We start from the raw sequence: 12861 nt of genomic DNA on the forward strand, positions 1-12861 counted from the left end.
GAGGAGACACGCGAACTCATTTTTTTGGTTGATTTTTCTTTGTTAAATGGCATTTAAATATATAAAATAAATATCAAAAATATAAGTCTTTGTTTTACTATAGTTGCAAATATCAAAAAATTTCTATATGTGACACAGCACCAGAGTTAAATTAGGGTTTTTCAAAATGCTGACACACTGAGCTCAAAAGGTTCGCCATCACTGCCCTAACCCCTAAAGTGACTGTATTTGGGGAGAGAGGGGATCTTTCCAGAGGTAACTGGGTTAACGTGAGGTCACTAATTGAACAAGACTGGTGTCCCCATAAGAGGAGGAGATGAGGACACAGACACACAGAGGGGCAGCCATGTGAGGACACCAGTCACAACGGTGTGTGCATGCCACGGACAGAGGGCTCGGGAGCAGCCAGCCCTGTGGCACCTGTGGACTGTGAGCAGTGATGTCTGTTGTTCAAGCCACCTGTTCTGTGGTGTTTGTTGCAGCCTGAACTGACCAACACCGGGGCCTAAGGTCCAGGATGTCCAGGAGACACCAGGCTGTGAGGACTGAGGGACAGGTTGCCCCACACTAGGGGTGGCCCAGAAACTCCTACACCTTCCTCCTGGTCCCCACCCCAGAGAAGTGACTGGAGACACTTGAAGCCAAACCCCAGGAAGGAGGCAACGCTAAGCCCTGGAGGTCCCCTACCCTCTCTAGACCTCAGGGAGACGGTCCTGAGGGCTGCAGCGGGAGCAATGGTACGTTTCCTGTGGGGACAGTCCTGGGCCAGGGCTTGGCCACGGCTGGAACACAAGATGCTGGGACTGGACCTGGGGTGACGCTGGGTTTTGAGACATTAAATAATCTAGTAGGGCCCAAGTCAGTTTGGCTCAGTGGATCAAGCCTGCAACCTAGATACGTGCCCTTGACCAGAATCGAACCCGGGACCCTTTAGTCTTTAGGCCAATGCTCTATCCACTGAGCCATACTGGCTAGGGCAAAATTCCTAACTTTTGAACAAGCGGCCTGCGTTTTCATTTTGCACAGGGCCCAGCAGAGCCTGCTGCCATCCAGCCAGCCCCTGAATCCTTGCCTCAGGCTCTGCTTTTGGAAAAACCCAAACTGTGACAGGACCCTCTGGCCCTTTCAAGGGGAAGATCCTTGAGGTTGGGGTCTGGGGGCCCTCCCCGAGCCTCAGCCCTTCCCCCTCGGGGGTCTGTCCAGGGTGCCATTCCACAAACACTGGGGCACCTCCTGTGTGCAGCCCCAGCGATGACCAAGGCGCTCTCAAGCCCTCAAAGAGCCGAAGGTAAACAAGTAAACAGATGATTTTAATAAAGTGTGACAAGTGCCCTCAGGTGTGGGCGCTGGCGGGCCTGTGGGCGCTGGGTGCGCCCGGCTGGTCCATGAAGGTGCCTGCTCTTGCGCAGCGTGCCCGCCTGTGGCCCTGGGCTCTCCCTCGGCGGACATGGCCCTTCCCCCGCTGGAGGGGACTCACAGGAGGCACGGTGGCCCCCGGGTTTGGAACAAACACGTTTATTGCAGGAAAGGCGTGGCGGGTGCTGGGGCCCGGGCTCACCAGGCGAAGAGCGGCTTGCTGTCCTCCTTGGAGAGCTCGCACAGGCAGTTGAGCAGCAGGAGCGAGTCGCCCAGGAACTTGGGGGGCACGATGTCGATGACCAGCTTGCGCAGGGCGGCCGGGCTGCTGTGCAGCGGGTTGGCGCGCAGGTCGGGCCGCTGCTTCAGGATGCCGTAGGTGTTGATGAGGAACTCACTGAACACGGGGTGCACCTCGCGGTTGTAGCCCAGCTTCTCCAGGCGCGCCATCAGCGTCAGGTAGCGGTGTGTCAGCTCCCGCAGCTTCTTCTCATCCACAGAGCCGTCCAGGGACTTGATGGACGTCTGGGGACGCAGGGCATGGGGAAGGTGGGGCTTGGCCACAGAACCCGCCACAGGAGGCCAGGGTGGGGACAGTGACCAGATTTCCGTGAAGGAAGCTTCACAGATGGGAAAACGGACCCAGAGCCAAGCTCCCCACCACAGTGAGCTCCCTACTCTCCCCTCCAGCAGACAGTGTCAGGGACAAGAGCAGGGCCCCGTCCCGGCGAGGCCAATGCGTTCTGTGGCCACGGGAGCCACTCCTGAGACTGTCCCAGGCCACAAGGCAGAGGTGCTCATGGAAAGGGCTCAGCACACCCCGGACACCCCTCAGCCTCACCCAGGCCTCCACAGGGTACCACAGGTGACAGGCAGGGAGGGGACCTGGGGCAGGGAGGAGACTCCCACGGGGCGAGGAGGCACACCTGCTTGATCTTCTCAGGGATGTTGGACACGGTGAAGCCATAGAGCCGGGTCACCCCGGGGAAGACGTAGGCCAGGATGCGCCTGTCCAGCTGGAAGGCGATCTCCCCGACGATGCGCCCGTCCTTCTCCGAGCTGCTGAAGCTGTGGATCTCTGTGGGGGGCAGGGGAGGATGGTGAGACAGGCTGGGGTCCCCCACACATAGGGTCAAGGGCCACCCGCCTTCCTCCTGCCTGTGCTCCAGTATCCATCTGAGGAAAAGGACCGATTTGAATGTGGCCACTGCGGGTTCCAGGTGAAGCACTGACAGGGGCTCCCCAGGGCCCCGGTCTCAATAGTGATGTATAGGTGCCTTCCCCGAGCCCCCCTGGGAAGGCAAAAGAAAAGTGAATTTTCTGTTGCCAAAAAGGAAAAGGATCCTTCCTCTCCTCCCTTTTCTTAATGTGTCCCCTAGGAAACCTGGGATGCTAAGTCTTTGCTCCGTCCCTTTGGGATGTTTTACGGCCCAGGATTGTTTATCTTGTCCCCCTGTTACCAGGGAGTCTGCCCTCCACCTGGGTCAAGCCCCATCCCTACAACCAGGTGAATACAGAATGCCCAGGCCTGTCCCATCACCCAAGGATGGGGGACTGAGTAACATGAGAACACGTATGTAACACACATAACAAGTCTAGTCTGCCTGGCTGGTGAAAGGGGAGATTCTGTCCATCTTGGCAACTCTGTGCCTTGCAGGCTGGCTTACTGTTCATTTGATGGCAAGACTCCTTTTCTATGTTTGTGCAGAGGATTGCTGGATGGGCAGGAGATTCTATTTTTAGTAATTTCCCAGATGTTATTGGGCACATGGACCACCTTTCCCCTCCAAGTCTCCCATCTCATATCCCCCACAGACAGCAAAAATTCTGAACAAAAACTTAGTTGCCGAAACCGGTTTGGCTCAGTGGATAGAGCGTCGGCCTACGGACTGAAAGGTCCCAGGTTCGATTCCGGTCAAGGGCATGTACCTGGGTTGCGGGCACATCCCCAGTGGGAGATGTGCAGGAGGCAGCTGATCGATGTTTCTCTCTCATCGATGTTTCTAACTCTCTATCTCTCTCCCTTCCTCTCTGTAAAAAATCAATAAAATATATTTAAAAAAAAAAAAAAAACTTAGCAAATTGAACCCAATGATACGGAAAACTATAATCATGACGGAGCAGGATTTATTTCAGCAATGCAAGGGTGGTTTCAAAATTCAAAAATCAATCAACGTAATTTACTATATCAACAGATGACAAATGAAAATCAAATCCTCAAGATGCAGAAAAAGCATTCAACAAAGTCCAACACCCATTCATGATAACTCTAAGCAAACTAAAAATTAAAGGCCAGGTCTCAACCAGATGAAGGCATATACAAAATCCTTAGCAAACATCATACTTAATGGTGACAGACTGAATGCTTTCCCCTAAAGCAATAAAAGAAATGACTGCCCACTGTTACCATATCTAGTCAACGTTAGTCTAGAGATTCTAGCCAATGCAATAAGACAAGAAAAAAAAATTAAAGTCACACGGATTAGAAGTGAAAAAAATAACCTTAACATCTATCCCAAGGAATCTTTTTTTAAAAGCTGCTAGAACAAATGATTGAGTTCAGTAAGATTGCAGGACACAAAGATGCATTTTCAGGATTCTCCAAAGAAAAAGAAACAGAACCAATAGGGCGTGTGTGTGTACATACATATGTGTTTATTATAAAGGCTCACATGATTATGGAGACTTGACAAGTCCCAAGATATGCAGGTGAGTCATTAAGATGGAGCCCAGGATGGCTGATGATATAGCTCCAGTCTGAATTCAAAGGTCTGAGAACCAACAGAATCAATGATGTGCTCCAGTCCAGAGGCAGCAGGCATGAGACCCAACATGTTTCCGTTGGAATCTAAAGGCAAGAAGAATTCTCTCTTCTTCAAGAGGAGGGCAGCATTTTGTCCTATTCAGACCTTCAGCTGATTGGATAAGGCCCACCCACATCAAGGAGAGCTATCTGTTTTACTTAGTCTAATGATTTCAATATTAGACTCATCCAGAAATACCCAGAATACCCAGGATAATGCTCAACGAAATAATCTGGGCACCTGAATAAATGGAAAGATATAAAATGTTCATGGATCTGAAAACTCAACATTGTTAAGGTGTCATTTCACTGGAAACTGATCTCTTTCATCTATAGATCCAAGACAATCCCAGCAAGCTTTCTTGTAGAAATGAACAAGTTGATTCTAAAATTCCTATGGAAATGTAAAGGTCCTAGAATAGTCAGAACAACTTTGCAAAAAGAGAACAAAGGTGAAGGACTTATACCATCTGGTTTATGGTCTTATAAAGCTACAGTAATTGAGACAGGATGTACAGTGGGGCCTTAACTTACTAGTGTCCCGACTAACGAGTTTTTTTGAGATATGAGCCGTCTCTTGGCCGATTTTTTGTTTTGAGTTGCAAGCTCAAAAAAATTCGGGTTACGAGCCAGCTTCAGATACCCCATCGCTATCTGGCGCAGCGAACGTCACAGTGATTTGACATATGAGTAATTTGAGTTATGAGCTCCATCACGGAACGAATTAAACTCATAAGTCAAGGCCCCACTGTATTAGAATCAACATAAACATGGGCAAATAGAACAGGCTGGAGAATCAAGAAATAGACTCAGACATATCTGGATAACTGATTTTTGACAAAAGTGTCAAGTCAATTCAATGGGGAAAAGATAATTTGTTTTTCATCCAAAAATTTGTTTCTTAGAGAGAGGGGAAGAGAGAGAGAGAGAGAGGAACATCAATGTGAGAGAGAAACATCAATCCTTGGCCCCCATATGCACCCCAATCAGGGATTGAATCAGCAGCCTGGGTATGTGCCCTGGCAGGGAATCGAGCCTGAGATCTTTTGGTATATGGGATGACGCTCCAACCAACGGAGCCACACTGGCCAGGGCAAGGTAATCTTTCTAAATACTGTTGCTGGAAGAAGTGACTACCTAATGCAAACCTGATGGATGATATATACAAAAATTAGTTCATAATTGAACCTAAATGTAAAACCTAAAACTATAAAACTCCTGGAAGAACACACTGGAGTGAATCTTTTTTATATTGAGCTTGGCAAAGATTTCTTAAATGGGACACAAAAAGCATGAAATATATGTTATTTAAAAAGTCAATAAACCAAACTTCACCAAATTAAATTGCATTGCTCTTCAAAAACAAAGTTTTGAAAATGGAACAGCCATAAACTGGGAGAACATGTTGGCAAAACATATACCCAGAAGAGAATTTGCATTCAGACTATATGATGAACTCTTACAACACAATGATAAACAATCCAGTTTTCTTTAAATGGGCAAAAGATTTGAACAGAAGCAGCCGTGATCCGGGCCTCCCAGCCACAGTCTCCTCCCTGTGCTGGGTGGGTGGAGAAGCTGTGCTCAGATGGCCACCCAGACCCGCCCTACCCCACTGCCGGCCACTGCACCATGTGCCCACTGAGTGCCCCCCATCGCCGTACCATTAAGGTAGTAGCTCCTCCTGGTCCTGTCTCCCGAGGGCAGATTGTTCTCTAAGAAGCACACCTTCTTGGGCCGGGTCACCTCCCTGGGCTCCAGTGGGTCCTGCAAGGGGTTCAGGAGTGGGCACAGCTTCCTGTCAGTGCTTCGAGACGTGTGCAGCTCCTGGGGGCTGAGGAAAGCCTTGAAGGACACCTGGGAGGAAGTCATACAGCCTGGAGAAGTGTCATCTTCTCTGGAGAGGGGGGCGTGCGAGCACAGCAGGTCCTCCAGGGAGGATGTCTGCAGCTGGGAGGGCACCTCAGGGATGCTGGTGAACCTTCCAATATCTGGAACTGGGACAGGGAGGAAAGGGAGGAGAAGTCAGGCTGATGTTCCTAAAACATCCCCCAAAGTGTAAAGGACACTTTAAGAACACTTGTACACCCTACCCCAAGCTCTGACACCTGCTCACCTGCCCCATCTTCAGAGCCCTCCCCATTCCCCTCTGGAGAAGGTGAAAGATGTGGGTGCAGCAACTGTGGGCCCCGCCCCTGCCCAAGGAAGCCACCAGCCTTGAGTGTATGGGCCCAGCAAGCATGTGTGCCTCGGGAGCTTCTGCCCACCATGCATCCACACCCAGTACAGTGACCTTTACACGCTTTTCCAGTTTTATGTAATGGTATCAACCTATGCCCATTTTATTCTGCAGTAAACCTTTTTGCTGCAGCATCTTTTTTGAGATTTATCCATGTTGAGTTACTGGGTAGCTAACTGGTTCATTTAACCATTTCCTAGCACACGCAGATATGCACACACACAGGTACAGTGATTTTTGTTTTCTATATATCAGAGAGGAAGGGAGAGGAAGAGAGATAGAAACATCAATGATGAGAATCATTGATTGGCTGCCTCCTGCACACCCCCTACTGGGGATCAAGCCCGCAACCCAGGCATATGCCCTTGACCGGAATCAGACCCGGGACCCTTCAGTCTGCAAGCCAACGTCCTGTCCACTGAACCAAACCAGCTAGGGCTAGCTGATTTTGTTTCTACAGCAGCAGTGGTGGCCCTGTGCACACAGCAGCTTCTGATCACTCCGTGGTATGTACAGACCAAGCTGATGATGACAGGTGGCTTTTCCCTAATCCTTGGTGACATTGAACATCTTGTGCGTCCATGGGCCACTCAGGTTTCCATTCTGTGAAATATCTATGCCTTTTCTTTGCTCATTTTTTTTTTTGTTTGTTAAATGATTTGTAGCAGTTCCTTTTGTACTCTGCATCCTAATGCCTTGTTGATAAAATGTCTTCTCTCAGTGGGAGCCTTGCTGATATTTTAACTCTGTTTGATTTTTTTTAATTGATTAAGGTATTACATATGTGTCCTTATCCCCCGCTTTAACCCTTTTTTATGGTGACTCTTATCATGCAGACTTTTTAAAATTTTAACATGTCAAATTTAACCTATCAATTCCTCTGTGGTCTATGAAATCCTTTTCTACCCCTATGTCATGGCTTTTTCTCCTAGTAATAAAGCGAGTATGTATATTTGAAATAATAGTTTAAGAGCTATATTGCAAAATTAAACCCTAAAATGTGCCTACTACTCTATCCCCAGCAGTGCTTTCCTCAAAAAACAGTTTTCCAGAAGGAAAGTAATCGGTATGAGGCCTGCCTCCGTTCTGCCCACCCAGCCAGCACAGCCAGTCCCAGCAGCGGCTCAGGGCCTCACAGTCTCCCACTGCAGGGCCCAGAACCTGTCAACAACCATCTTCCAAGAATTCACCCAGCATGAGTCATCAAAAACCGCGCAGTCCTGGGTTCTTCCCCAGAGGAGAGTGGAGCCCCGTGCTTGGAAAGGGGGTTCTGTCCCACCTCACCTCAGAGACCGGGGAAGAGCGCCATCTAGTACTGGCTTTAAAGGGATTTTTATTGTGGTCGGGTGGCTTTGGGCCTTGCTTTTAACTTCAGTTTAGTAAACTGTAACTCCTATTATTCCCAAGACTTCAATAAAGTTCTATTAAACACTTTAAACATTTTTAATCATCAGTCAAGTCTAAAATATAGGTATAATTTTAAGCCACATTATAATAAACTATAAACAAATAACAAGCCCTGACCAGTTTGGCTCAGTGGATAAAGCGTCAGCCTGCGGACTGAAGGGTCCTAGGTTCGATTCCAGTCAAGGGCATGTACCTTGGTTGTGGGCACATCCCCAGTGGGGGGCGTGCAGGAGGCAGCTGATTGATGTTTCTCATCGATGTTTCTAGCTCTCTGTCCCTCTCCCTTCCTCTCTGTAAAAAAACAATAAAATATATTTTTTTAAAAAAGAAATAACAAGAGTGAACAGAAAACTCTGTCTCCTCAGAATTAAAAGGGTTCTCCTGAGTAATGATCATATCAAAAACAAAAACAGGAAAACACAATTATTGAGAAAAGATTAAAATCAGAACATTAGAGTAAGGCATTAGCGCATTCAAAACTAAATTTATCATGAAATTAGTAATGTAAGTTCTTTACTTTTTAAAAATCACCCAAAAAGTTAAACACTCAAATCAAAATATAGGAGGAACTCTTAAGGAAGCAAAAATTTAAAAACTATAAAAATGACAGCAGAAATACACTGGAAACCGTTCTATGGAAAGTCCAATAAGATAACAAAACTGTGGAAGGCTACTTTAGAGAAACAGAAAACATACAGGAATAAAATTGAAAGTGAGAAAAGCGATTTAAGAATGACTAGGAAGGAAATGCTTGAATTAAAAAAGATTATATACAATTGTATATTAACTGGAAATTTTGATAAAAGAAGAGATCTTCAAGGAAATTATTTTTAAATGTCTCAATAAGAGGTAGAAAACCTAAAGGAACCGATAAAGAGAGAAGAAAAATCTGGAAGTTGTAAAATAATTATGCTCTAAAGGGCTGCAGGGCTGGGTGGTTGGCGGGTGAATTCTTGCAAATTCCAGGACAATGCATAATCCCTGCATCATATACACGGGGTTGGAACACTGAAAAATTAAAAGATGCTTGATTGAGGTTCTAGTTTGTCACGACTATGCTATTAAATCCCTGCAAAGAACCCACAGGAAGGAAACACAGCCTAGACTCTTGGAGGAACAGAGCCCAAGATCCTGAGCTGAGCCCCATCCAGACCCAGCAGAGCCCAGGACCCTGGGTCTCCCAAGGGAGCAGAACAGCAACATCCCACGGACAGGCCGAGGGAAGCCACTGAGGGCACCACCACGGATACTACAACCAGGTCATCAAAATTGAACAAGATGAGCCATTTCTCAAGTTTTTGTTTTTTAAAAAGGACTCTTCCCTACCACCCAGCCTACGTGTCCACCACCCTTGGGCAGACAGGGCATCACTGCCCACCGGCTGCCAGGAGGACAGGGGACAGGCTGTTGGAGCCAAAGTTCTGAGAGTTTGAGAAACAAAGACCAAAACAAGTGTGCACGCTGTCAATCTCGTTTAAAGGGTCATTTGTAAATAGTGCAGTCGTAGACGTAGAAAACGGGAATGAATTGAAAAATAGTGGAATAAAGACAGCTTATGAAGAGGCTGATGCAGGATGGGTATTTACCTACCAACAGCTTTCCAAAATACATCAATTCTGATGACTCCACAAATACAATGGGGGGTAAAATCCATAATTGTAAGAAAGAACATGAAGTGCTCCCGGAATAAACTTACTGATAAATGTGAAGAATTTATATGTGAGAAACAGGTGAGGAGACTGGAAAATTGTGAGCCAGCATAGCTTAGCGGGTGAAGTCATCCTTGGGGTGTATGGAAGAATAAGCAGATAAAAATGTGAGAAAAAGAAATAATGTGAAGAATAATTACCCTGCCTCTGAGCTGATAACTCTACTTTAGCAAAACGTACCTAAGGAAATAACCCTAAATATAAAAGTCCTTTTGCTGTGTTATTTATCCCAGGATAAGAAAGAAGTATAATTTCAAACATGAGGAAAAGAGTTCACTAGTTGTGTTCATGTGATTTTTTAATATCACAGTCGGTCATTTAAAAATATACTTATAGCAGCACAGAAATAACCATGTCGTGATGGTAAAGGGAAAGAGGCGGAGGACTGTACATAGAGAATACTCAAAAACTACTAAAGCCGAAACCGGTTTGGCTCAGTGGATAGAGCGTCGGCCTGCGGACTGAAAGGTCCCAGGTTCGATTCCGGTCAAGGGCATGTACCTGGGTTGCGGGCATATCCCCAGTGGGAGATGTGCAGGAGGCAGCTGATCCATGTTTCTCTCTCATCGATGTTTCTAACTCTCTCTCCCTTCCTCTCTGTAAAAAATCAATAAAATATATTTAAAAAAAAAAACTACTAAAAACCATCTCCACCCAGAGCCATGAGGATTGCGTGAACACCCCCGAGAACTGAGGTGGGGGGCCCAGGTTGGGGCTTAGGGGACCTGCCACCCCCTCTGGTCCCTTTGAAACTGTGCATTGTGCTTGAAAACCCGAGTGAAGGGAACAGCCCGACAGGAGCCTGGCTGGGAACCGTGCACACGCTTCCCCGAGAGCAGGCGTGGCTGCTGCACGGCCGGCCGGGTGTTGGGAAGGCGGGGAGGGCAGGCACCTGCTCCTCCGTCGGCAGAGTGCAGGGGCCGCAGCCTCTGGGGAGCATTCGTCAGTGTCTATTTCAACATGGCAACCGCTCACAGCCTTTCACCCAAGGATCTCCCGCAGTCAGCCCTGCAGCTGGTCACTGAGGCCCGTGTCAGGCTGTCCGTGGTCACCGCTGGGAGGACACTGCCGGTCGTGGGGTCAGACGGAGGGCCATGTGAACCCCACACGGGCCAGTCTGCTCTCCGAGAGGAATGCAGGCGGCAGGGCCAAGTGCCGGGCCTGGCGGGGCCAACCCCGCGGCCTGGAGGTCCGAGATCACACACATCCTGTCGGAAGCCACCGTGGCAGCGCCCGTGTGCTGGTCACTGAGACACACACCAGCTCACGGGGCGAGGCCACCGGCCCTCGTTTTCCAGGTGTGGACTGACAGGCTCACCCGAGGGCACGCAGCAGGGTGAGCACCTGGACCTGGGGGACGGAGGGGTGGCCGGGACCACCTGCAGGAGCAGCCCCCACGCCCGGCCACCCTGCGGCCTCACCTGCAGTCGTGGGGGAGCAGTCCTCGGGGTAGGCCGGTGCCTTGGGGAAGAGGAGGTCCCGGCTGCTGCGGCCGCAGCTCTCCTGGCAGCTCTCGCTCAGCAGGCGCTTGAGCATCTGGTTCTCCTTGAGCAGCCGCACCTGCTTCTTGAGGTCGGCGTTCTCGCTCATGAGCCTGTTCATCAGCTCGTTCCCCTCGGCCATGACCAGGACGCCTTGCTCACGTGTGGGCCTGTGGCCCCATGGAGATGGAAATCCAGAGCCACGGCGCCACAGAAACGGCCCAGACCAGAGTTCCACGAGGGCCCCACCTTCTGCAGCCTTGTGATGTCGCCTTAAAGAGGCGGCGCCCTGCCCGCTGCCACCCGCAGACTTGCTGGGGGTGCCCAGACCAGGGTGCACGGCACACACCTCACACCAGGGACGGACGAGGGAGGTGGGGCCAGGCAAAGCCTAGGTGGGGGGCCCGTCACGCTCATGGGGAGGCCTGCCCCGCCAAGGAACACACAGGACCAGGCCTGAGACAGGATGGTTCTGGCACCTTCTAGGAACAGCCAGAATATTGGGCCGAGGGGGTATCCCATTCACACCATGGGAGTCCGCAAGTCCAGTGGGGACGTCGCCTTTACTCTGAGTGACTGTGCAGCCGCCCGCACCACCCCGTCACCCTGGACCTTGGACCAGGCGACTTCCCGACTCCAGGCCCAGCCAGGCTCTGAGGCTGGCTGATCAGCCTAAACCTGGGCAGGTGTCTGGTGCCCTGGGCCACACACTTGAGGGAGGAAGGGGCAGTGAGGACAGAGGGAGCCCAGCTTGGAGCCACGATGGTCCCAGCCCCAGAAGCTCCAGCGGCTCCCACGGGCTGGCGGTTGGAGGCTGCCCTGGTGGAAAGGGCCCGGGTGGCACAGCCCTGTCCTGCACAGACAGTGCGGAGTGTCTGACACGGACCGTTACTGGACATAACTGAAGACCCCCCCACCAGAGCACAGGGGCCGTCTGGACCAATCACAGGCAGGCCTGTGGCTCACAGAGTCCTGCCAGAGCCAGATTCCAGCCACACAGTCAGCCGGACCTCTGGGAAGCCCGCCCAACAGGACCCCACCGAGATGCTCTTCCCTCACCTGCTCAAGTAGCTTAGCTCTGTGCTATTTCCTGGCTCCTACGGTCTTGGTCCTGCTTTTCCGAAGCCACAAGGCAACGGACGGGTCGCTTCCTGACCCTCCAGAGAAGGGTCATGGCCCAAAACAGGAACCAGAGTGTCTTCCATCCCTTTTGCCCCGATGCTGCGCTCCTGGCTCAGCATCACGGCACTGGGTGCGAGTGACAAGTGGGGTGTCCCCAGCAGAACAAGGCCTTTGTTTCCCCGACTGCCCAACGCCTACCATGTCGCTTCAAGAAATGCAAGCCCGAGTCAGGCATGGTAGGAAGGACGACTTCTAAATCCTAAACGCCCCTACGCTTCCCCAGATGGACCAGTGTGTGGACCCACAGGCCCGCACGTTAGAGGGAACTCTCCTCCCTGAGGGAGGGTGTGGGCACTTCTGGGACCCACAGCAGATGCCTGCTGGACCTCTTCACCAGCTCCTCCCATCACATTCAAATCCCACGTCTTTCCCACCCCAAGAGAACCTTCTCGATGCCACAGCGCCTTCATCCTGTCAACGCCCAGCCAGTGTGCTGGTCCCGGTGCACTATCTTATTGTTGTTAATCCTCACCCAAGGATATTTTTCCATTGATTTTTAGAGCATGGAGAGAGCGAGGGAGAGACAGAGAGACAGAAACGTAGATGTGAGAGAGATACATTGATTGGTTGCCTCCCACATGCTCCTCGACCAGGGACCGGGGATCGCGCCTGCAACCGAGGTATGTGCCCTTGATCAGAATCAAACCTGAAACCCTTCAGTCCGAGGGCCCACGCTCCAACCAC

General features: G+C 50.2%; 1 protein-coding gene across 1 annotated transcript; it reads right to left on the minus strand.

Annotated features, from left to right (window-relative positions):
• Positions 1–1369: 1369 nt before the first annotated feature.
• On the minus strand, positions 1370–11137 carry SPATC1L (spermatogenesis and centriole associated 1 like; the record flags this gene model as incomplete). Its single annotated transcript, XM_081088557.1, has 4 exons — positions 1370–1881; positions 2283–2434; positions 5824–6156; positions 10936–11137. 4 exons carry the CDS (start codon positions 11135–11137, stop codon positions 1555–1557), a joined length of 1014 nt encoding a protein of 337 aa, XP_080944683.1. The 3' UTR covers positions 1370–1554.
• Positions 11138–12861: the final 1724 nt, after the last annotated feature.

The sequence above is a fragment of the Myotis nattereri genome, assembly GCF_964212035.1.
Source record: "Myotis nattereri genome assembly, chromosome: 3".
In the NCBI taxonomy this organism is placed as follows: Eukaryota; Metazoa; Chordata; class Mammalia; order Chiroptera; family Vespertilionidae; genus Myotis; species Myotis nattereri.